Source organism: Adelges cooleyi, unplaced genomic scaffold, assembly GCF_023614345.1.
Source record: "Adelges cooleyi isolate 19-005CV unplaced genomic scaffold, UGA_ACOO_1.1 ACOO_flye_CR_arks_rails_tigmint_CR_PRNA_23, whole genome shotgun sequence".
NCBI classification, from domain to species: domain Eukaryota; kingdom Metazoa; phylum Arthropoda; class Insecta; order Hemiptera; family Adelgidae; genus Adelges; species Adelges cooleyi.
This window is the reverse complement of record NW_026095893.1, coordinates 10,759,262-10,786,057: the sequence shown is the minus strand read 5'-3', so window position 1 is coordinate 10,786,057 and position 26,796 is coordinate 10,759,262. Positions and strand designations below refer to the sequence as shown.

At 29.9% G+C, this 26,796-nt stretch overlaps 4 protein-coding genes across 5 annotated transcripts; 2 read left to right on the top strand and 2 right to left on the bottom strand.

The window, feature by feature from the left end:
• Positions 1–2,238: 2,238 nt before the first annotated feature.
• On the top strand, positions 2,239–3,695 carry LOC126835533 (uncharacterized). The gene is made up of 3 exons (XM_050568193.1): positions 2,239–2,425; positions 2,874–3,244; positions 3,309–3,695. Exons 1-3 carry the CDS (start codon positions 2,383–2,385, stop codon positions 3,519–3,521), a joined length of 627 nt encoding a protein of 208 aa, XP_050424150.1. The 5' UTR covers positions 2,239–2,382; the 3' UTR covers positions 3,522–3,695.
• A 1,416-nt stretch (positions 3,696–5,111) lies between these two features.
• LOC126835441 (short-chain specific acyl-CoA dehydrogenase, mitochondrial-like) lies at positions 5,112–8,893 on the bottom strand. Of its 2 annotated transcripts, none has more exons than XM_050568026.1 (9): positions 8,807–8,893; positions 8,287–8,423; positions 7,754–7,863; positions 7,535–7,686; positions 6,783–6,971; positions 6,381–6,524; positions 6,181–6,308; positions 5,472–5,567; positions 5,112–5,412 (listed from the first exon to the last, which is right to left on the bottom strand). In XM_050568026.1, the coding sequence occupies exons 1-9, from the start codon at positions 8,829–8,831 to the stop codon at positions 5,194–5,196; spliced, it is 1,200 nt and encodes a 399-aa protein (XP_050423983.1). In that variant the 5' UTR covers positions 8,832–8,893; the 3' UTR covers positions 5,112–5,193. The 2 variants fall into 2 exon arrangements, with proteins under 2 accessions (XP_050423983.1, XP_050423981.1); XM_050568024.1 differs by lacking the exon at positions 8,807–8,893 and adding an exon at positions 8,503–8,800.
• Positions 8,894–14,168: 5,275 nt separating this feature from the next.
• Positions 14,169–18,648, top strand: LOC126836195 (28S ribosomal protein S30, mitochondrial). The gene is made up of 9 exons (XM_050569389.1): positions 14,169–14,303; positions 14,385–14,610; positions 14,893–15,096; positions 15,436–15,577; positions 15,641–15,971; positions 16,032–16,199; positions 16,266–16,478; positions 16,559–16,688; positions 18,301–18,648. Exons 2-9 carry the CDS (start codon positions 14,393–14,395, stop codon positions 18,572–18,574), a joined length of 1,680 nt encoding a protein of 559 aa, XP_050425346.1. The 5' UTR covers positions 14,169–14,303; positions 14,385–14,392; the 3' UTR covers positions 18,575–18,648.
• LOC126836196 (histone H4 transcription factor) lies at positions 18,570–26,220 on the bottom strand. Its single transcript, XM_050569390.1, has 10 exons — positions 25,849–26,220; positions 24,704–24,865; positions 23,822–24,067; positions 23,139–23,278; positions 22,888–23,071; positions 22,676–22,822; positions 22,240–22,441; positions 19,150–19,422; positions 18,949–19,090; positions 18,570–18,880 (listed from the first exon to the last, which is right to left on the bottom strand). Exons 1-10 carry the CDS (start codon positions 25,916–25,918, stop codon positions 18,791–18,793), a joined length of 1,656 nt encoding a protein of 551 aa, XP_050425347.1. The 5' UTR covers positions 25,919–26,220; the 3' UTR covers positions 18,570–18,790.
• Positions 26,221–26,796: the final 576 nt, after the last annotated feature.

Here is a 26,796-nt window from a genome sequence, read left to right as displayed (position 1 = left end):
AAAAAAAAAAATACAATACTATTTCAGCATTTATAGAAACTTTTTCTTGTAGCCAAGTATTCAGTAGTTCTACAACCAATAACTTTTTTTTCAAAAGCATTCTTTTGAAAATGAGAAAAATTGATTTAGTTTATTAACTTAATTTTAAATTTAGCATACAGATTAGATAAATAGTTAACCTTTGACTGTTCCATGTGAGGCAAATACAGCAATAGGCTGGTCTACATTTTCTGCTATACTTTGCCACATTAAGACCAATGCATGATTTGCTTTATTGGAACCCTCAATATTTATGGTTATGAATTATACCTACCTCATATTTGCTTTTAGTACACTTATGCATTTTACATGTCTCCACTGGTCAAAATAATTAATGAATTGTAGTCCAAATTTTGATTTTATAGAACTATATTTACACTACCTATCTAAATCTATTCCTTGATAGACTTTAATTTTGTCAAATAATTGTATTATATCTTCTAGTTCTTCAATGGACTTAAGTTTAAAATTAGACTCTATATCAATGTCTGATATTGTAAGTGTTAAGGGGAATTGCGGCTACCTAAGTAAGAATTAAAATATCTTCGGAACTATAAGTCCAGAAATTTCGTTATTTCTTGAAATCGTACTATCGAGTTCTTTTTCGAAAATAATATTCCAACTTAATTGATAACAATTAACCATATCCGGTTATGTAATACTATTTTTTTACACCCCCCTCCCCCCCCCAGAGCAAGATTTAATGTACGCCACTGGTTATATAGAAGCGTGCTAAAGTGTATTCACTCAAATGGATAAGGCTCCGTTTATTAAGTCAGAGGCATTATTATACATTTTTCCTAAATAACTCCCCGATCCCTGTTTTAATATACCCTACTTTATAAGTCCCTTTAGTTACCATAGAATAAGCTTTATCTTGTAAAAATATCTAGTTTCACTTATGGTTTTATAGGAAACTACATTTTTTTAAAGAAATTTTCGTTATTCTTTATAACAAATTATTCTTTAGACCTTCAACAACTATAAACTCAATTTGAAAAAACTTCTCTGGTGCTTAAAATTCGATATAGGAGGGGGGAGGGAGGGGTTGAGAACAATTTTTTCTTGTACATAATACGAGTTAAAATATTATATATCGTATAGAATAATTTCATATATATTGTTATAAAAGGATAGTCATCGTTCGACTATAAACGTCTTTTGTGGTATAGGAATTTGAATAAATAATACATTTAATTAGACTACATATACGAATATTGTGGTTTTTTAAATAATATATAATCTATAGTCCTGTAATATATTTATATTTAGCAATAAAAATGACAGTAACGTATAATAATATGTAAAAAACCCTATTAGCTCCATGTAAAAGTCGGCCTCCGGGAGAATGGTGGCGCTATCTACGTGACAAAATTGTACTACCAAAATGCCGTAATTTCTTGACCCACTGATTTGGTTGGAGTGGCATCACCTTATCTTTTCTACATCGTGCATAGACCTATAATCTTTATAGGTCTATGTATAACACACATTAATCCCACCAGAATGGCGGACCGTCGGCTTCAATTCTTATCGCTAGTTAGCAATCTAGTTTATTATATATATCTGTGACCTTGTACTACTAGACGGAGCATGCATATAGTTCCAGCGAGCCAATTTTTTATTACTAGATCGCAGGACAGCGCGAGCAAAATTTTATCGGAAATCACGACTACTGGCGCCTGTCCGGAGTTTTAAATGCAGAGTTGAACGTGTTAAGTAATAAGTGTGTTATAATATTGTAATAAGTAATAACTATTTATAATAATATAGTTACTTGTTATAAATAAAACAAAATAATGTTGTACAGTTCATTAAACAATATTTAATGAAGTATAATTTATACTTCTTGCAGTGGCATCACTGCTACGACAATAGCCGTGCTCGCACCACCCGCCCGCATCCTACCCGGATGCTCCGTCTAGCAGTATAAGGACTATGATGAGAATATTATAAAAGCATTGATTAAATATTTAATCAATGGTTCAGTTAACCAAATTGCAATACAATCGCAGTTGAATCAAACCACTGAAATCTGAACTCAATATTGAGTCCAAACCGTTTTAACGCTATCATACAAACGTATTAATGGTAATATCAAGGTGGATTTATCCACCTTGGGTAATATTTTACCGGCCGGGTCGCCGGTAAAAAAATGTTGGCTGCACTGTTTTACAAATTGATAACTGAAATTTGTCAGGACTCGGGCCACAAAGTTAATTTCCTATTGTATAAGTAAAATTAAAAAGAAAAAATGTGAAAAGCATTATTTATGCAAAATTTTGAGTTTAGAATTCGTATATTTTTGATATTGAAATTCATTAGCAAATTATATATGTCACTATGTTAAACAACTTTAGATCAGTTATACGAAGCTTTGCAAATCGTAAGAAAACAATTTTTTTATAAGATAAATATTATATTTTTTCTTTATTTTTAAGATAAGTTAAAATATTCAGTTACAATAGTTTCATGCTGTTTTGGATTTAATATTGATTTGCATTTATCATTGATTAAATATAGTAATTGTATTTTGCTTTTTTGTTTTGATTATATTAAAATCATTGCAGTATATTTTTAAACAAATTGTACTATTAGAACTTGCACCTCATTCAAATTTTCATTTGAAATCAAATCGAACAAAGTAGCATACAATTACATTATCAATTGAATATTTCCAAGTTTAATTGCATGCAATAAAAAACTTCCTTTAAAAGAAAATAATTTAAGCAACTATAAATCAAATGTAACTTCTTATACCTACATTTAAAAAAAATTAAAACAACTTGTATGTTTCTAATTGCTTTCTAATTGTTTTGTTTATTCATTTACAGTTACAATTGCTGCTGATAGAGTATCAAACGCTCGATTGATTTGTTCTATTAATCAATCACCTTTACAGCCACCGAATTTTCCGATTTCTATTTATGTACCTACTGTACCATTAAAACAAATTATAGAAAAACATACTCCTTGTATTCCTTTGAGAATCCCATGTCCTTCAAAACCACTTACAATTGTTGATCCCTTCAGTGAAAATGCAAATGAAATTCAAGCAGCTAGGCTGATTGTCATTCGACGTAAAAAAATGAAAAAACACAAGTTAAGGAAGTTACGTAAACGTATGAAGTATGTTTGGGCCAAAGTACGCCAGAAGAGAGAGATGAGAAAGGAGAAGGCCTTTCAAGCTGAACTTTTAACACAGGTTACTTCTTGAGTATTAACTAACATATTTACAGTGTTTTTATTTTATATTGCTTTTATAACAGGTTAAAGAAGCAGAAAAGTTTAGCCCCGTTGAATATGTACAAGAAAAGCTGAATGTTGTCAACATGACGATACTGCCAAATAGATGGAGGGGTAAACGCTTGCCTGAATTTGTCATTAAGGATTTAATCGCTAAAGCTCAAGCTAAAAAGCAGGCTAAATTAGAAGCTAAAGATAGAAAAGAAAAACTTTTGGCTAATTACAAACCGACATGATTTTTAAAAGCTTATAAATATTAGTTCTTTTGATATTATAATAAATGTGTTATATAACTTAGTTTTCAAACTTTATCATATTTATTATAATTTATACTGTTGTTGACCTAAATTGTGTTAGCTATTTTTTGTAAATGTTAATTTAAAGCTACAATAATGATGTATAGTAGTGTAGTCATGACAATTTTTTATTAAAAGTTAGACCCAGAGAGAGGTGCAGGTGGCCATTTCTCCACCGAGACAGTTGCCCACCCAGAGGAACAAAACACCAGTGGCCAAGGTTCGAACAGGTGACCGTGTGTTAGTACACTGCCGCCTTATCTCTGCTACCCGCCTGCCCCTGAAACTAATTAATTGACTAAAACGGAAAACCTAAATTTTATTTAAGTTTTAACATTTCTTAAATTTAAAAAAAGCTATCAGATTTTTCTCCTGATATTTTATAACTTGCAATAATTTAAAAACAGTCAAATACTTACAATAAATCATGAATATAATATGTTCATTAAATGTCTATTAAATTAATTAAATATTTTAAATAAGGTTTTCCAATTTAGTTTAGTTCAGAACATCAGTCAACACTAGTAATAATATGAGAAATTCAACATGTATAATATAATTCATTTAACATAAATTAGAATAATTGCAATTTGTGATAAATCAAGATATCAAAGGAATAATAAAACAAGTATTAGTACTTGTACTTATGCAAAAAAATATAGTTGTAATTCACCATTCATTTTACTTAATAAATGCTCACTAAACTAAACATTAATATTAATTGAAATAGTAATTATCAGTTCCATCTTTCATCCTAAGGGCACGTGGACACAAACCTAGGGCCTCCAAATATAATTAAAGAACTATTTAAAAAAATATTAAGAATTGATACAAAACTAGGAAAAATAAAAAACGAATGCATCAAAATAATAAATACTAATTTCTAAGTACAAATGATTGATTTTAAACTAATTAAGAGTTTAAAAGAGTTTAGGTGCTGATTTGTTATTTTTTTCAAAAAGCGTACAATGGAATAAAGATGATACATTATAAAGAGTCAATTTATATTTAATTGTTAAATGTGTATATTATTATGCTGTAATATAAGTGTTATTTTTAACGAGTTCGATCCAAATGAATAAAAAAAAGGGAAAAAATAGACACTCGAAATAAAAACTACCTATTACCCAACTCCATTATGATGTTTTTAAAAATAATTTTAACCCAGTTCAGGTCAATCCAGCGTGTTACATTTTTTAATTAGGCTGGGTAGAGGCAAACTAAAAATATATTTTTGAGCTACGCATAGCTTTACAGTATGCGTTTTACTCAGTCTATGATGGTTTTCGAGCGAAGACACCTATTATTAGTTTTTTATTAGCTTAATACTTGGTATTGAAAAATAAATTTCTTAATATCTTAAAATAATTAACTTTTTTTTCTAGAAATTATTATGATAAAAGGATGATATTGTCTCGTACTGGCGTCTTTTCCATTTTCAGAATAGGTTATGATTTAAACAAAACCATATAACATCCTCTAAACCTGTAGTCCCTAGTATGCTAATACATAATTAAAGAAATCTAGAAAAACAAAAATTGAATATTATATATTTAAAAAAGTATATATATAAACAGGTATACATATATATTTCTCAACAATTATTATTTTTTTATCGAATTTTAAGTCCGTATTCTTTTGCCAAGTTATCAGCAATAACAAAATATTGTATATCTGTTGGACCAGCATAAATTTCAGTTATTCTGGCATCTCTATAGTACCGTTCGGCCGGCATGTCACTTACGTACCCCATTCCACCGAGTATTTGAATGCAATTATGAGTAATATATGTAGCCGCTTTAGATGCTGCAAGTTTTGCCATGGAAGCTGCCTAAATTTTTTTAAAGTTTATTAATAACGTAAGCTTTACATTAGATATTAATATAATACTTTTGTGAACGAATGTCCGTTATCTTTTAATATTGCTGCTTTCCAGGTTAAAAGTCTGGCTGCCTCAATTTTTGTAACCATTTTAGCAAGTCTTTGCTGAAACAAATAATTCTTATTTTAACAAATCAGATGATAAGTACAATTTGCCATTAAACTATTAGCTAAATATTTGTTTTCCATATTAGGTAGGTATTTTATTAATCATACACATTGAACACACATGTTTGATTTTAAGATAAACTTTGTGACTAGCTCCTTCTCGACTTTGCCTATCATTTACTATCTATTTAAACAGAGTTATTTTTAATTTAATATCATTGATTTAAATTATGTCAATCAAAATAATACAAATTACATTTAATAACATTTAATTTTAATTTTAATTATATTAATAAACATTTTTTAGAAGGGCAAAATAAAAATTGTATTTCCAAAAAGACGAAGTAATTATTTTAAAAGACGTAGATGTAATTTTTTTCATTAAGTAAACACTTTAACACTCCTCCTTGACATCTCTAAAAATCCATGGGTTGAATATTTGCCAGCCAAGTCAAGACAGTGTAATTTCACCGCTCAAATACAGTTCCTATCTAGCAAACAGAACCGGTCAACAGTGTTGAACCGGTGACATGGAATAAAACAGGCTGTCATCATACGCACTCAGTCACTTGTCTTAGTATAGTACATGATTTTATTTTAGTATTATTACCTGTACTGCTGATAATTTAATTATTGGATTTCCAAATGCTTTTCTTTGTCCGGCATATTCAACAGCACAATTTAGAGCTGCTTGAGATATACCTATTGCTTGGGAAGCAATACCAATTCTAGCCACGTCTATGAAATACAAATTTTGAAATTATAATTCTAGTAATAACATATACATACATATATGTTTGTATGTTTTACCGATTCCGGACATAGCTATTTTAAATCCTTCTCCTACATTTCCTAGTAAATTTTCATAAGGTACCCTGACATTTTCCAGTATGATATTGCAAGTAGACGCAGCTCTGATACCTAGTTTATCATCTCTTTTGCCTCGTGTTAGGCCTAGAAATAATTAAATACTATTACTGAGTATTCAGTGATGTAGCCATAGTGGATAAACAGTAAGTACCCATTTGCTACTTTTTATGTATACACTAATTGTAAGTGTGTACTCGTAACGAAAATTGTATACCTAGAGAGTACATGTCTTTCGTTATGATTACATCTATGTGTACCCACAATGCATACTCTTACGACTATTCTAATTTTAACAAAAATAAATGTATAGTAATGTATACTGTTAATTGTAATGTAAGTTACCTGGAGTAAGTGTCGGAACAAGAAATGCAGACACTCCTTTGTGCCCTATTATCTTATTCGTACGAGCTATCACGATTATCGCTCCGCCTTCAATACCATTTGTTACCCATGCTTTGGTGCCGTTTAATACCCATTCATTACCATCATGTATTGCAGTAGTTTGCATATTGACAGCATCACTGCCACTACCTGAACTTGTGTAACAATTTTTTTATGTCATATATATTGTTGGTGAAATATAAGTATTAAAATTTTAGTTATACATATGCGATAATAAAATCAGAAACAATTATCAAAGTATTAGAAATAAAAAAAGAAACAGTGTTGCTTAACGGTATGTTCTAAAATTAAATCTTATACAAGGTTTGATCAAAGGTTAAGTTAGGTTTTCACTAATCTCGAGGAGTCTTTGGGTAGAAAACATTTTTCTGACAACGAAGAGGGGGAAAAAGACAATTGAAAAGTGATTCAAGGAGGTGTAGCGTCAATACTTCGACTCTGGCATACAAACGCCGAGTTCACACTTATAGTGTATCAAACTGAAGGGTTTAAAATATAAAAATAACTATATACCTATGGTACAATCTCTGTGAATTTCATAAAAATATATGTACTTTTCGGTTTTTTAAAAATGTAACCTTACTTTCTGGACGACCCTCGTAAACTATTGGTTAGGTAAGATTCATAATCTGAGCATTATTTAATTAATAATAATAATACATCATAATAGGATTTAATGGAACAAAATTTACCCGGTTCACTAAGTGCAAAACAACCGACATTATTTCCATTAACAAAGTTTGGTAAAAAGACTTCTTTTTGTTGGGGTGTACCTATCCTGTTGATTATATCTGCATATAAAGCATTGTGAATGCTAACGATTGAAGCAGTTCCACCACAACATCTAGATATAAAAAAACAAAAAAAATTTAATTTGTTATAATAAATTGAGGGTTTTAAAAACACACTACTTGGCTATTTCCTCGACCGCTACTGATAGCGCAAGAGCGTCTGCTTCTGAACCCCCATAATTTTTATCAACTAAAATACCCAACAAGCCTAAATTTGCTAATTCTTTTATCTGAAAACAAATTTGAAATATTTATTTAATTTTTTAATAATGAGTTTAGCCAATTGTATTTAAAAAAACATATAATGAAGTAGAGAATTAACCTAAGATCTAAGTTAAATCTTATGAACTCAAAATATTAAACATAACATTGTAGGTAATTTTATAAATTGTAGGGTAGAGTTTAAAGAAATGTGTAAAACATATGTGACAAGAAACATATTGCAGAATTACTTTTTAAATTAATTAATATTTCATTTGAATTAACATAATAATAATCATTAACTTGCCAAGCTACCTAGAAGTAATTCCATAGTTTGTAACTAGTGAGATTGTTCTTTTACAATTTATTAAATCTGGTTAATTAGGTAAACATTTTAAGAATAATATAATTAATACAGTAATTGATTATTAAATATTTAAAAAACAATATACTTGGTTGGAGGGAAATAATTGTTCTTTGTCCAATTTAGCAGCAATAGTTCTCAATTTTGTTTCCGAAAAGTCACAACATATTTTCTTTAACTTTTGATGTGCTTCCGGAAGTATAAACGATGAAATACTTCTTGCAACTTTAAAATAAAAAAATTAATAGGTAATCCTTATGATAATTGGTTAGTTTAAGTTTTTCTAAAGTAAAATAAATATTACAACATAGTTTTCGTAGTTGAGGACGAATGTTTAACATTTTATTTAAAATAAAAAAATATTAACAATAGCTAGGAATTATTATTAAGATTAATAAGATTATTGGTAATTATAGGTTTCAAGTATATATTTTCAAATAATACGTTAACTTAACAAACATTGAACACACAGAAAAAAAAAATTATACTTTATGTAGGTAAAAACAATTTGGAAGTCGCCATATTTCGGTAGTTAGTACTATAAAAAATTAAAGAAAACTTGGGTAAGCAGTAGGTATCTAGGCACTATAGCATGTAAACGAACGTACCTATATTTTGTATAGTAATAATCATTTTAGAATAGGTACAGTGTTCATGATAATGTAAAATTGATAACAGTTTCAATGAATACCACAGGCGGTTGCGCAACAGCTTCAAAAGTAAGTACTCTATAGTTAAATCAGTTGCTGGTCAGAGAATTTTAAGGCGCTCTCTATCCTTCACTACCCGTTTACATATTTGTTTTCATTATAAAATAAATCCATCGGTTATTTGTATAATTCTGTCACAATTCGTAAAATATTTCAATTATATGAATGTAAAGTGCATTCATTATTAGTAGGGTAAAATGTATATTATTTCTATAAAAATATTAATAACATTATATTATTATATTAGGGAACGCTGTCCTCCAATTTATTAAGGAGTAAGAATGAAATCCTTTGCGGTTCTGTAATTGGTTTAATAATATCTATCAATAATAATATCTTACATATTAAGTATCTATTAATTATATTACATTTTTAGGCAATTCTATAATTGCCTAAAAATTCTGTAATTAATAATTTCTTGCTATTTTTTCGTTACTGACGGTGCATACATTTTGCAGCAAGTGAGGGCTACATAGGATGATTATTACTGTTAACTAGATTTTTTAATTTAACGAGTAATATATTAAAGATATTTGGATAAGGATTTTGGTTGTCAAGATGTTTTAATTAGATTTGTGCGTATATTGTAAAATTAATGTTATCGTGTGAGAATTCTGCGACAGATGTGTATTTTGGAGTTATTAGCTAGTCGGGTGAAAACATATTTAATGATTTGGAAGGCAATATTGCCCATCGGCCTTCGGGGAGTGAAATTTGACATACCTGATACAGAATATATCCATATTTGTCAAAACCATTATTGGTTTCTAGTAACGTTATTTGTTTTCTACAGTCGAGTGGACTTTGAACTAGTATTTTAAAGTTTCTAGTCGAAATTTGTATTATTTATTTAAGGCCCCAGGATACCGAACGTTTTTTCAGTCAAAATACATCATTTTTTGTCCATCGCGCACATGCCGAACCAGTGATCCGATAAGCAATCTAAAAACAGATATGAATTCGTTATGAAGTTTACTTGAAATCGGTCAGAGTATTTTTTTCAATTTTTATATTTAACCCTTTTAAATTTAGTTTTAAAATTTGATATTTTATAAAATGTTTAAACGTGTTTTATGCGTAGTAGGAATAAGATATAAAAAATTACGCAGACCGATCTCGTGTTAACTTCATGACGAATTCAAATCTGTTTTCAGATTACCTATCTGATCACTGGTTCAGCCTGTGTGATGGAACAAAAAATGTATATTATATTAAGGCCCCTGGATACCGACCATTTTTAAGGAGTTTTGTATAGGCAATATTTTTTGTGCGTACGAAAGTGACTGATCTTGTGTTAGTGTGTAAACCAACATTAGTGTGCGTGCCGTTGTATTTCCGTGACAGCGCCACTCTTATCAGTGGTCATAAAAATATAGCAACAAGACGACCACCCGCTGCGGTGACGGTCAAATTGTTTTTTATTACTAAGAAAATATATAATCAACAAAATAATATTTTGAAGAGCTAGCCTAAATAAAATCATTTCTGGACGGATTACAACGGTGTTACATCTTTTTTCAACGCGTAAAACATGTGTTAGAAGATGCAAGTTCGTCGTGAACTGAGCAGTTTTAGCGCATATTTACCTATGAACAAAATTCAAGATTAAGAGTTTATGTATAGATAAATGTATGTTTTTTTTCGATAATAATACTAGGGACCAAGTTATAGATCATCTGCTTTTTTTTCAAAATCGTATATCATTTTCGTTACTGTAACGGTTACATTATCTAATCGTTCCTGTTGACTCCGGACCACACGTACACAGACACTAATTAACCCGTTTAGGGGGGAGAGCAGTGTTGACACACGTTGCAGATAATCAATTTGAATTTGATTCTATCTGTTTTTATTTGCCGATTGCCGTTTTTGCCATGGCCATGCATCGCCGCAATTTTATTTTTGCCGCAGATCCATTGTTGCCGATATTGCCACTTAGTGCCGCATTTTTACTGCAAATTCAATATTTTATTGAGTTATTTGCTTATGGTCTGAAGACCAAAATCTTTAACACACCACTAACACATATCTTTGAATTTCGAACGTAGATCATATGGGTAGTTTAAGAGAAAGGAGTAATTAACCTCTATTTTAAATGTCCGGATCGAATTTTTGAATTTTAAATATACTTGTTGTTAATACGCGAATGTCATCAGCGATTTTGGTAGTGATTAAATACATATTTCCGGTTGGTTACCGTTGAGTTTTTAATATTTTATTTATACGGCTGTTTGTCTCTGCGTTTGTTCAGATCGACTGATATATTATTATTTGGCAAATAATATCCCGGCTAACCCCCGACGACATACTTATGTCCGGTTTTACCGTCGACCTTTTTAATGTATTTACGGCAAGATATATTTTTTGTACACGGCATAATTTAAATAACATTAAGAACGGCTAATATTTGTCACAAGTTGACGCGTTAATTACGGCACTCAAAATAATTTCGATCATAAGAAAACTCGACTTAAGTGTTATGGCATCGAGTCATACGGACACGGCGTTCCAATTCTTATTATCTATTTTAACTTAATTTTTTTTTTTTTTTTGTTTTAAAGGTCAAAAATAATTAAATGTTCGGCATATTATGCACACAATTCTTAAAATTCCTTTTACCATTATTAATCCTAGTACTCTGGCTAACCCTACTATTTATATTATTCGCATTCTTATTTGCCCTATAATAACTATTGTTGTTATTATCTTCAACCCATTTATATGAATTTCATTATTATTATTTTTAAAAAAATCCATGTGTATTTCCTTATTATTCGCGTTAAGTTGTATTTTTGACTTAGCAAAGTTAACTACGCCCTTATATTTAATTAGAAAATCAACTCCAAGAAGACTATTACAATTCAAATTTCGTACGACCGCGCATTGTATTTCTATAGGAATATTATTAAAATATACTTTAATAGCTCTGACCTGCCAACTAAATCTAATTTTGAACCATTGGCTGTTTATAATTTTGTCTCCCCGTAAGAACTAATTACATGATTTTTGGGAAGCATATTTTTGTTAATAACGCTAGTAGTCGCGCCTGAGTCAACAGTAAAATGATGTGATACATTATCTAAAACACCTATGATTACTGGATTATTCCCTTTATAATCTGTAATATTAATATCACAGCTACCTATGTTTTCTACTCGGGGTGGAGTATTATAATTTTTACTCTCTTGTCTATCATTATTCCCAAAACGCGCGTTGTAATCGTTTTCACTATGGTTATCAAAATCGTCTTCCTCACTTCTACCATAATCAGAACTACTCCTAGGTGTATTTCGTCCATATCTGCTATCGGATGCGGCGTCGTCATTATGATAACTTCTATTCCTATAATCATTATTATTATCGCGCTTGTTAAAATGTTTACCTTCACAATTACCATTAAATTTACTGCCATTATTTCTATAACTATTAAAATTTCTTCTAAAATTACCATTACTTTTAAACGGTCTATTATTCATGTCAGCTTTAAGTTCCTCAAGCTCTTTTCTCAATAGTCTTACCTCATCACTAATATCATTATGTTTGCTAACTTTGAGTATCTCAATCTCTCTCCTCAATAATTATATTTCGCATCCATTATTATTAATTGCTGCCATGTCCGCCTCATATGACCTAATATTTGATATTACCTTATCAACCGTAGAGTTGTCCATTGCATATATCCTTCAATATATATCCTGAGGTAACCCCTTCCTAATTATCTTACTTATCTCTTTCTGGCTCATTTTCTCATCCACTCGTTTACACTCTCCCAGTACTTTCAAAGTGTAACCCTGAAATTTTTCCTCCGGCCGTTTCCTTCTCCTATTTAAATTTTCTCTTAAAAGCGCTCACTGTTCCTCGGAATTATAGTATTCCGTGAACACCTTTTTTAAAATAGACCAAGTTAAGTTATTAGTTTCATCCTCTATCTTCTCAAACAAAATCTTCGCTTCCTCTTTAAGGTACAGCGGAAACATAACTACTTTTTGCCCGTCAGTCCAGGTATTTGCTGCCGAAATTCGTTCGTAATCTTTCAAATACCCAATAATATCTTCGGTCATTCGACCGGAAAAGCATTGCGGATACTCATAATTAATTTTGAATTAAATAAAAATAATGCAATTTAAGTTTAATAACATATCCTTTAAAATTCCAGAGCAATTTGTACCGTAAAATAAAACACCTTAACACAAACCGAGAGCGAATAAATTAACCAGTGCAGTTATATGGGGTCGTGGCCGTAGTTTATTCCCTTGCAAAATGGGTTCTGCAAAAGGGTAAAAAATAAAACTAACGGCAATCGGCGCCTCCACCAAGTTGTAACGGACCTACTTGTCTAGCTGGCTAGACTAGGCAAAGTGGCCGTCGATAAGGCTAAAATAGACGGATCCCCACGGGAAAACGGTTGGCTAGGCCGCTGTCTACGTCTAATTGGCCTTAAAGTCTCCCTTATTAACTTAATATATCGCCCGAGGAGCTAGAACGGGCGGTCACACTGTTAAATAATCTAACTCTCAGCTGCAGGCTACAAGATGTTTTATTCTAAATTAGGGTTTCTAAATAAAATACAAAATTATACAATATATATATATATATATATACACTCTGACCTGGGTTGGACAATGAAATGGTTGGTCAAAGCGGAGTTGAAACGGACGCACACAAAAGATAGTCGGATGGGCGGCTTGTAGTAAAACGGCAAAAATATAGAGCGCAAGGTCGAGGATATTGGCGGTCCGTGATGATAAAGTCAACTGGTTAATTAGATGATACGCGACGTGCATTGTCCTGTGTGTGCGACCGTTCCCCTACCTATAGTCGGGGGTGTTGTGTCAGCAGGTTTGGGACGAGGAGTAACAGTCAGATGAAATATGATCGTTACACTATCTTTTCTATCTTTTCTTTCTTTCTTTCTTTCTTTCTCTTCTCTTCTCTTCTCTTCTTTTCTTTCTCTTCTTCTAGAAACGAATTTTTAGACATTTTAGTAAGCTTTCGAGTGGTATAATCAAATTGAGGGGACCTCTTCCGGAACATTGTCAAAAATTGACATAACTGCCGCCGGTTTCGTTCGGCCGCTTTTTTATTGCTGGATTGGGTTCGGCGGCCGCAAAACCCCAAGTGCCATTTTTTTAAGTTAAATAATTTACTCTTACTGTTTTGTCGATAATTAGAATATATTTTAATTAATTAAGTCGATATCGTATAATAATAATCGTCGGTGTACGTGGATATATGGACTGCCCCTTAGAATAATTAGTGTATTGGCAACACAACATACACCAACGCCATGACACTTTCTGTTATCAAATATTGCTGGCTCGTTTATGGCTAACTTCACACTCGTGTTAATTATAATGTTAAATATTAGATTTGTATAAATAATTGTATAAAATTAGTGAGTATATTTCAATGTTTAATTTCCTTAAAGAAATATCGTTAGTGTCAAATAACTCAATTACCATTACTTTTATTCTAGTATGTGCCATGTGGTCTGTTCGAGTCTCCAAACATTATGTGCTTTGTCCAATTGGCAGATCGATCTCGATCCAGAGAGTCTTGAATAATGAAAGCAGTGTGGAGTATCCTCCGATACTCGACCTTAAACCTGGTCCTTCTAAATTGCGTTTAGAATTGGAAACTCATGAAAAAATACGTAACCTACATACTATTGAAGAAAAAACTATTGGTATCAATATGCCAAGGTTTGTATGAATAATTTCATAACTAAAGTAATCACATGACTATATGACATGGTTTCCAAAATATAACTTCAATTATTCAATTAAATAATTACTTATTAATAATTATTAAAATACATAATATGATAATACAGACTTATCTAAAAATATGTTTTTACTTTGTTAACAAAATATACACTTTACTCATTCATGTATATATTATCATTGTATGTTATTAGAAATAAAAATAAAACTTAAAGTACTTTGACATCATCTCTGTATAAAATATTGTTTTTGCATTATTAGGTATTATGGGTGGCAGTCTTTTGTTGTGAAAGATAAAGTAATTCCATATGATTTTTTACCATTTGCTCAAACCACTACCAAAACTAAGCTCAACTTAGTTGAAACTTTACCCAACTATGTATCAAATGAAGTGAGTCAACAGCTTATTGATCGCATCAAACCTCATCTTGAAGATTGCTTGGTATTTGAACATAATAGGACTAGGTTTGTGGACCATTTATTTATTTGACTCATATAGGTATTTTAATATCATAATAGTGTCTAGAGACAAGGATGTCTCAATTAATGATGCATACCAGGACACTAAGTAATGTAAATTTACCCATCCATCTTTCCTTAGTTTACCGTCAACACTTGTTCCGTCTATATCATGTTTAAAGGGTTAAGGGATTATATTATCTCAAATAAAAAATGTTTTATATATACAATTACTGAATTACTAATAATAATAATAATATGTATACATAATTTAATTTTTTTGGTGATAACAATAAATGATATGTATTTGTATATTAAATAATTAATATAAAATTGAAAATATAGAAGTCGGGGTGTTATGAAAAATTACAATAATTTCATTGAATCACCATCAACTAATGAAGTAGCTAAAAGTATAGTAGAACAAGTTAATAGAATATTACTGGCAAACCTTTCAGCTGAATATCCTCATTTATTTGAAGCTCAAGTAAGAAGAGTTAAAAAACTATGAATGTCTAATTGTTTTTCACTTTAAAATTTCGTATTATAGGTTGACTATGAGCCTAGAATAGAAGCATTTTGGAATGTACACGGTTTTGCAGCAACAAAAGAAGATGAAGAAATGAGAAAGAAAAAAAATGAGCCTGAAGAAAATCTAAAAGATCCTGTTGACAGATGGATTCACTACTTTGGTCAACCAACAATTCAGATTCGTCATAAACTACCACTCCCCATTCTACCTACGAATAAATTGACAGTAGCTACTTCACAATCTTCTGGCTCTGATAAATTTCAAGAATATGATGTTCCGAATTATGACTATGATCCGAAAATTTATCTAAAATTACCTTATGAAAGGAGACATGGTGTATCTATTCCCGGTTAGTTAATCTAATACATTATTCAATAGTTTATTCAAATATTTTTAATTTTATTGACAGGTTTTTGGCCTAATGATGATCATAAATTTGGTTTGTTATCTATACACACTAATGAATATTTAGAAAACAGACCACCAAACTTTGGTGAAGAAGAACATCAAGAAGCTATTCATGCTCAAGCAATATTAGCATCTTTTGCTTGGTTAGTTGGCCAGGCTCATTACCAAGGTTGTTAAAACATACTAGTTGTTACTATTATAATTCATGACGTTAATAACAATTTTTTTTTTTTAGGTTTTACAGCTTGTAATGAAATTACATATCCTTTTGTTAATCAATCCATTATTACTAATGGCAAGTTGTGGTCTTTTTATGCTTACCAGTTGAATACTATGAGATTTTTTAAGAGTCAAGATGAAATAAATCGTCCATTAGAACCTAATAACATTTGTTGGGCTACAAAAGCTACTGAACTGTATCATGACATTAAAGACAATCGAATTGTTGGTAAGTTAAGTTACAATAGTAAATTTTTGTATCTATAATTGTAAAATATATTGTTTGCTAATTTATTAATATTTTTATAGGTTGGAATGATAATGTATTAAAAGATATGTTGAGTTGTTATATAAATACTCCTCAAGCTCGCGACCATGAGTTGAGTCCATATTTAGGAGAAGAAAACGTAATAGCAAATATTGATGACAACAAAAGAAGGTAATTTTAAAAACCTTTAATAACTGAAATTACATTTTATAACAACTTAACATCTTATAGTATTATCTATATAACATTCTATCTGCGATGCCCAGCCAAATCCTTGGCACGCAGAGATCTAAAATTTTAAACATATACTCTATTCAAAATAAGAACAGGCTTTGGCGGCCGACTTATGTGTATGAGCGTGGCTTCACTACGAGCAAGTGACCTCGAACACTGCTGCTGGTAGGGCTACAGACAAAATGTAAAATGGGACCGCCGCCTGACGAAAACTAGTCGACCGCCGAAGCCTGTTCTTATTCTGAATAGAGTATAGGTGAGATAAATATAAACATTTTTTTTTGTGTTAAAACAATAATTTTTATATTCGTTATTTTAATTTATAACAAAAATATAGAAATATATTTTTACATAAAAAACATAAAGAAGACCTTACAAATATTACTATACATAATAATTTTTCCTGGCCATTTCCCCGAATCCAAAATCCCGAGAACCTTTTTCCCAACAAGCTATTAACCCGACAAATAATCAATTTAGGTCAATAATTTATCAATAAAGGTCGGTGACAATTCTACCACTGCATCACTGCGCGGTAATCGGCGTTCCTCTCCCATCCTGTCCTCCTTCTCGTACATTCCGTAATCTGCTTGTTAATTATAGTAACAAATACAAACAAAGTACTAATGAAAAATTAAGGAAATTGTTTGAAGAACCAGACATAGTATGGACTCTAAAAAGAATTAACTGGGCAGGACATGTATGGAGAACAAAGGGCTGGCTGGTACACAAGGTCTCATTATGGAAAACAGATGGTACAAGGCCTAGAGGACGCCCAAGACAACAGTGAATTGATAAGACTACGATTAGATCTTAAGCTTCTAAGAGGGATAGATAAAGATTAGCAGTGGATAAAGATGAGGTAGTGAGGTGTAGTGGAAGTGGCAATGGACCTACAAAGCCTATATAGCCAAAAAAAAAGAAAAGTTATAATGGTTAGAAATACTTAAGTTTTAGCCATTATTTTCATAGTATAATTTACTGAAGACAAAATGCCAAACTTAAAACAACATATTACATTAATTTATAGTAATTCAAAAATCACATCTAATGGAAAATTAAACATTTAAACACAATTTTAATTTTTAATTTTTTTGGTAAATGTATTCCTTTTTTTTTTTCAGTATGTGTACAAATTTATTGAAGGCATAGCCATAAGCATTATACGTGATTTTCTTTTATAATTTTACAGAAAATTGATAAAAATGTAATAATGCTATATCATTCCATATATTTGTGCACTACACCATAAATAAAATATTTGTTTACCCAATAATTTTACATTAGGAGAGAACCCCTGTCCATGTAAAGCAACAGCTTGCGGTGCTTTGTCTCACTTGCCAGCTTTATTTACTAGAGTCTAGACAATAGACTGTTTAGGAAAAAGGAGCCGCCATCCCCCTCACTGGTGACAAGCTTACAATTAGTTTTGCAAAGCAAATCTGGTTAGAAATTCCTTCTTGGAGGAGGCAGCAAAGGCCCCAATTAGGCTTATGTTAATATACACATGATGATTTATAGATATTAAATCAATTATAATTTTTTTTAGAGCATGGTTACATGATCGACATCAACGCTTAACATCGCATAGACCAAGACACCATCTTGAACCTGAAATTTATGATTGGGAGAGAATTTATAAAATCAAATTTGAAACCAGACAATTTGAACCAAGGAGACGTTTCTTTGAACTTGACCAAGATCCACTGAATGAAAGAAGGTTAGATGGACACTTAGGACATTATATACCACGTAAATTTAGGAATGAAAATTTGAGAACACGGAGAAAGAGATTTGAAAACACATATTACCCAGATGTTTAAAGTAGTCATTATTAATATGTATCATAAAGATTATCTGTACAAATTATTAATTAAAGACTTAGTTTAAAAATGTATTCTAAAACGAGTTATCATTTACCAAAAATCTTGTTATATATTATAAAATTATATAAAAAACAAATTAAGAATCATTACTAATAGTTAATCAAAATTGTAATGCTAATAATACTAGTCAACAGATAAACATACTACAATTATTCATATGTCGTCCTCATTGTCTTCATTATCTTCATCATCACTTCCATTATCTATTATGTCCACCACAAATTCTAGAGGAGGTTGTTTATTCTAAAATTAAATAGTTTACTGTACAATTAAATCAGTTATAAACAGTAAAATAAAAAATAAAAATTTACATCGGAAGAAGTAGCTGGCAGTTTTTTCTTTACCACTACTTTTTTTGGGTTGACCAGTTTAATTTTCTTTTGTTCTTGAATGTCTAAACACTCGTATCTTGACATTTGTAGTTTGTAATAACCATCATCATCTTCTATATACCTGCATAATGACAAGTGGTAAACAAACATTGTATAATAAGTAAAGAATATTATACAAACCTGAATCTTTTTAAACCAGCAGGCTTATGAAAATTATGGTCATTTTTCAAATGTTTGGTGAGAAATGACCCCCTCATAAATAAGTCATCACAAAGATGACAATAATATTTATAAAGTCCTTCTGCTCCTCCTTCGTAGTGTTCCATACCAATATGCTTCCTTATAGCATATTCACTGCGACACGAAAAGTCACATCCAGTCTTGGAACATTTAAATAATGGCCCAGGCTCGTGCTTTCTTAAATGTGTTGTAAGATCTTGCTCGCGAACAAATCTAAAAAGTTTTACAAATCTTATTAGGGATACTCGGTCTGATGTGTAAACTGATGATGGTAACATTACTATATAACAATACATATATGCTAGAGTATTATTTTTATAAAGGGTTATAAAAATACGCTATAGAGTTTTTTTTTAAATAATTCATTATTTTATAACTTTACAATACCTATACAGGGTGTAATGTAAAGTTCTACTGAGTTTTAAATGAGAAATTTAGGATGCTCTATGAATACAATAAATAGTATTCATTTTATTTAATTTTAAAATTATTTAAAATAGAACTCGTATCTCATTAAAAAATTGTCTTACGAAAAAAATAATTTCAGATTTGAAATCAGGAAAAAAAATCTTGTCGAATGTAACATGATTTTTTGGTATCTGGCCACATTTGTGTCCACCAAGTGGGCGGCAGGTTACCAAAACCAACATATGGCATGTGACACATCATTTTGGGTTAGAATTTCATTCTCAATCCAATGGTGTCCTTAGAATTATTTTATATTAAATGATGTGTCGCATGCCATATGTTTTAATCACATGCCGGCCACCCTGTGGACGTATATGTGGCCAGATACCAAAAAATCATGTTACATATCAATTCAACAAGATTTTTTCTCCCGATTTCAAATCTGAAATTATTTTTTTCGTTAAACAATTTTTTTTAAGAGATACGAGTTCTATTTTAAACAATTTTAAAATTAAAAAAAAATTGAATACCATTTATTGTACTCTTAGAGTATCCTGAATGTCTCATTTAAAGGTGGTAGAACTTTACATTACACTCTGTATAACCACAAGTGTTATTTAAGTATTTCTAGATATTATACTATATTCTACCTATCTTATAAGTAACAAATGTAATGGTTTTGCAATTTTAAAAACTAAAATAGTAAAATGATCAACAAATTTCTCTTAAAAAAAGTATAACTATATAAAAAAAAAAAGTTTAATTAAATCAATTTTCCCCAGTTAACCCATTCGTACCACAATTTTTTTCAACAATTTTTCAATCAACAATATTTTACGTATCGGACTGATATTGATTACCAATATAGCTGTGTTGATTTTTTTATCATCAATCTATACTAGAACTTGTGTTTAAAGACATTTTTGATAGTGATAGTACGTTGTTAATATTTTATTCGATTTTATATGCTTTTCTTTAGCTCGCAAACACGTACATACGTACGTGCGTCTGTACGGGTATTTTTCAAATCTTTTAAAACTAATTTAACCCACTTTCCAATGTCGTAGAGGGCTGAAAATTGGCACAGACACTCATCTTGAATGACAATACAATATCCTGTAATCATATTGGGACTTGGACATCCAGGTCGCCCTACACAGGGTCAAATGTGGGTGTCATTTCACTAAAATTTCATTTTTTTCCAAATCTTCCAAAATTAATTTAGTAATCTATTCGGCAAATATTAAATACCTTTAATAAGACTAAAAAGTAAAAAAATAAAAAATAAACTTTTTAAAAACATGCTTTTCTAAAAAAAATATAGTAAAAAGTGAAGTAAAATGTAAAAAATAATTTTATTACAAGAACAATTTACCAATCAATTGTAGCATATTTTATTTAAAATGTCAATTACTTTGAAAACAACCGAAAATGAACTACAATTTTAAATAATGTTAAACATCTTTAATTTTTGACTAAAAAGAAAAGTGTGGGCCCTATTCAACAAAGTCCCTAATAAATTTATCAGATAATGTTTTATATTGTAAGTTCTTTTGTAATTTAAATTTAGTTTAATATTTGTGTGTGACACATACATTTCATAATACTTAACTCAATGAATTTGAATAGGGCCCACGCTTTTCTTTTTAGTCAAAAATCAAAGATGTTTAACATTATTCAAAATTGTATTTAGTTTTCAAAGTAATTGACGTTTTAAATAAAATATGCTACAATTATTGATTGGTAAATTGTTCTTGTAATAAAACTATTTTTTACTTTTTACTATTTTTTTTCTTCAGAAAAGCATGTTTTTATTAAAGTTAAATCTTCATACGAGGATATCAGTAACGAAAGGGTTAAACTTAACATGTATGTAAAATTATCGGGTTACTAACATATCTTTATTAATCAGAACTTTCCAGACATATAAATACATTCTGTATATAAATAAATTTATATACAGAATCAGTTTTGTGATTGCTTTTGGTTTTAATGAAGTGTCTATTATCTACAGTCACTATTTATACATAAGCCGCAAGTGTTTTTAATTTGTATTATACCGTACACTTATATATTATATTTAATATTCCCTATCCACCCCACTATTATAACCCTGTATTGCTTAAATTTTTCAAATTTAGTTAAATTTGAAAATGAATTATATTTAGTGCAGGCGCGTGGCGGAGTGAGATAAGGTGGCAGTGTACCAACGCATGGTCACTGGTTCGAATCTCGGACAACTGGTGGTTTGTTCCTCCGGGTGGGCAACTGTCTGGGGGAAAAAATGGCCACCTGCACCTCTCTCTGGGACCAACTTGTTTGGTAGCATTAGGTTGGCAACCAGCTCTAAGCCCAAAAATGCCAAATCTAAACCGTATAAGCCCCGATTGGTGGGAATAACGGACGTTAAACGTAAGAGAGAATTATATTTAGTACTAGTGTTACTTAAAAAATATAATTTAATAGGTTTCTTATAATGGGATACATATTTATCCTTTGCGAATAAAAGAAACCCATGTGAGAGTTAACAGGTTGAAAAACAAATGCACAATAAGAAAATAATGTGTTCAAGAAAAATATATAAAAAAAATCCAAAGATATACACAAGTTAAAAATACTTACTGAGATGTACATAAATGGCATTTAAATGGTTTGACGTCTATATGTCGGTAGCGTATATGAGTAGCTAATTGTGTAGCTCTAGAAAATGAAGCATCGCATTGAGGACATTTAAAATAATTTATATGTAAACGAACATGTTGTTTTAGAAGTCTTTCACATGAAAATGTTTTTTGACATAATGTACATTGATGTTTACTTTTATCTGTCAACAGTAAAATTTAAGGTAAATATACTATACTGGTCAATAAATGTTAATTATATTTTAAGTCTACAATCTGATCGTTATATTCTGATTTTGCATGTCAACAAACTTTAGCCAGACTCATTTTTACTTATTTCACAGTAAACTACAAAGGAATGAAAATCAAACATTCTTTATCCAGATTGGTCATTTAGGTTTATCCATGTTTTTAATTAAAACATAAAATAAGCTCACCTTTATTCGATTGCCAACAATGATCTTTTAATTTTGTGTAAGTGGAAAACATAACGCCACAATTAGGACAAGCGCACATTTTTTCTAAAGTATGACTTCTTATATGGTCAACTAATCGAGATCTTTTAGTAAATTGTAAGGCACAATCTGAAAGATATTGCAAACATAAAGTTTTCCAACTAAATAGCATTTTTTGATAAAAATAAATTAACCATAGATTGTCCATGGGCATGTCACATCTTGTTTATGAAATTCTACTACATTCAAATGTCGAGATACGTGATATGCATAATGTTGCATACATTCAAATCGTTCATTACAATTTTCCCAATTACATTGAAATTCATCTGGCAAGTCCGGTAAGATATTTGAACCATCATCATTTTGTTTACATTCCTTATAAAAAAAATATAAAAATTAGTTACTAGATAAATAAATGTTAAGAAATAAAATATGCACGTACAGGAATTTCCAAAATATTTAAAACAGCAGCTCCCACACATTTGAGCCTTGTATGATAAGCATGGTAATTAACATGTGTTGTTGACTTGACTTCACAATTTGATTGAAAGGGACAATTGTTCCATAAACACGTAAACCATTCTATAACAAATTGATAACTTACAAAACTATTACTTCTGAAATATATGGTGAATTTAAAAAAAAAAAAGGAAAATACAAAATATGTAGTCATAATACATACATTTATACATTTTTATAGCTTGTAAGAGTTTTATATTATTTAGGCTTATAACATTATAACGTTTATTTTATTTTTATTAGTTTATGATTATATATAAAAACATAGTTAATAGGTTTAATAAAATACTAATATTATTTTAAATATTAAATATAGTAATTACAACACGAGCTTTTGTTAAAAATACAGTAGTGTTAATTAAAATAGTTATCAATAATAATATTTCAATTATGATGTAAAATTAATATACTAATCGAGTCTATACAGCTGTGTGTATCATGATCTGATATAATTTATACATTTAATTCAGTTACATCATCAGGGTTTACTATATTTAAAATTCTAGTTCATATATTTTGATGAAAAAATATTATTAATTTTTAAATAATACTTTGTTTTTTTATCATATAAGTTTACATTTGATTTATTTATAGTTTATATCTTACTTTCTTTATTGCTTTGCCATTCTTCTGTCCATAAGTGGTCAACATGTTGACTTACATGATAAAAATAGTCTTTAATACTCAATGAATCATACTTGCACATTTCCCAACCACAAATAAAATTAATTTTCACACTATCTAAATCAAGTTTTTTTTTCCTAGGTCTACGCTTCTTGCTTTCTTTCAAATTATTTAAATCCAAACTAGATTCAAATGAAGAATCTTCATCTGAACAGTTCATCACAACACCTACAAAATCACATTTCATAATATATTGGAAATATTAATCTGAATTGTTGTTTTTATAATATCTCTTTTTCATAGGCGCAAATAGGGGGGGGGGGGCTAGGGTGAGCTTAGCCCCACCAAAAAAAATTAGGTTATGCATACAATTTTAAAATACAAAAATATATTTACTTATATATATATTTTAAAAAAATGTCCAGCCTCCCCCCCCCGAATTAAAAATTGAAATTGCGCCTATGCTCTTTTTAACGAATAGTATAAGGTTATTAATATTTAATATACATTTATATAAATAACACTCCAATACAGTTTTTTTTAAAACTACATTTTACTGTTACATTGGTTAGAATAGTTAGTTGATAGAAATATTAATACTTTTAAATTCCCCCCTCCCTTCTGAACGTAATAAGCTCTACCTTTACAATACACCTGAAAATAATAAAATTATAATAGCTTAGCCCCCAATCAGTCTATTTTGTCGACCAAACGAGAAATTTCCCAAATCCTTAATCTACCAATCCACTACAGATTTAATAAATACTTCAATTAAAATTTAAAAATGTATACAGTAAAATGTAAAGCTTAAATTATTATAAAGATGTTATAAAGCTTTCATCCTTATCCTTATAATATACATACATTTTTTTTTGGCAACATATTTCTTTTCTTCAGCAACATTTCCCTCGCGATGAGCAATAACCCATTGTTTACACCAATACTGTTTGTCTTCTAAGAGAGATGTAGAACCACAGTCAGTTTTTTGATCAATTGATAAATAAGTTGGAGCAGCAAACATAGAACCTATAGTATAATTATAGTTATTTAAATGCGTTACTAGTTTAATAAACAAAATAAAGATTAGGACATTTAATACATGAACTAAATATATTTTTAAGTTTCAATACACATAGTAAAATTAAAAAACCAGCAGAAGATTTTAATTATATAATTTGAATATGATTTTTCTATTCTTTTGAATTGCTCTTAGTGACAACATACCACGCCATTTTTATTTTAAGCATGTTTTAGTAATTCACTATTATTAGAATTTACAACCATTCAGCTTTACCCAGTTTTATGAAAATAAGTATAACCTTTTCTGACTTGTACATAAGATCAACTTTAAGGGCCTTATCACACAATGACGGTTGCGCTGTACGGCGATGACCGTCCGGTTCCGCCGTTTAGCATAGGTTCTAATAATCTAATGGTATGTGTCACACTACCACGGTTTCGCCCTTTTCCACCGACCAGGAAATCTCAAATCCGTCGCGTATCACAGTTTCATGGCGCTACCATTCTGCCGTTTCTAATTATAAAACCGGATGGTCGTCGCCGTATGGCGCAACCGTCATAGTGACACAAGGCCCTAAGATTATAAAGGTCAATAAAATATATATTATTGTATTTTCCAATGATTTTTTAACTAAAATTGTATACTATCAGTACTTTTCTACTTTAATGTAGGTTGTTTTTAAATTGAAAAAACATAATCAAATAAAAAAAAGAGCATTGTTAACTTAATTTAATTAATTGATTATATTTTTGTAAGTTAAACAAGGAGTTTTAATTTCATGTGCCAATTCTTAAATTGAATAATTAGCCATCAATATTCAACTACAATCAAAAGTATTTAATACAAATTAATTAAAATACAAAATGTATTAAGACAATTCACTAAAAAGTATAAACAGTAGCTCCTGCAACAATTCTTTAAAAATTTGAATAATTCATACACTATTATTTCAACATTTTTAACATATATTTAAAACAAAATCAGTTACCATCATTTGACTCATCAATTCGTCTCGATCTCCGCACTAATAATGTGTCGCTATTATCTTCAGTATTCATTATTTAAACAAAAAAATTAATACTCTCAATAAAAGAACAAGAAAAATTATTAGTAATATAGTAATTTTATTGTTAATAAACTATTTAAGGGCTACATTAATCTTAAGACATTAATAAATGATTGGCTAATGGTTCAAGTGTTCAACTAATTCATCGCCACAGTCCACAAACAATAAATACATTTTCAAGTTTCAACAGACAACTCATGAATCACGATATAACTAACAACGTATGTTCTTAGCTTATCACAAAAATACGAGTTTTGGTCCCAGTTCGCACTGGGGGTCCAGTCAGGGACAGTTCCAGGGGGTGGCTATAGTAGTCTTAATGTGTTGCAAAAAGTAGGACTAAAGTCAGTCTGCCAAGATAGAAGAAAATAATTATCGTTCAATATATCGTGGTGATAAGATATCAATGATAACACTATTTTCAAAAAACTTGTTTTTTGTTTTTTTTTAATATTTTTTTTTCTGATCTATTGTTAAAATAATGTGTTAAGTAAGTATATTGGAATTCTTCTCAATTAAATGAGGAATAAGTAAAAAATATTTTATACCCTTCAAAAATATATTTTAGGGTACTATTAAGGGTATATATATATTAATGTTTTCGCCAATTTTACATTCTAAGGCCTAAATTAGTTCAATAGTAGTTTTTCTTGTAAAACAAAAAAAATACTAGTTTATTCCTCTTTTTCTAATGATGATTTTGTATACAAGCAACATTTTGTTTAAAATCGATATTTTATACCTTAAAAAAATTAAAAACTAAGAAAAACATTTTTTTTTTGGAAAACTGATGCTCGCAGCCTCTATAAATAATTTTAAAAATCTGAAAAAAATAGGGAAATATTATGTTACCCCAAAGAACATAATGCC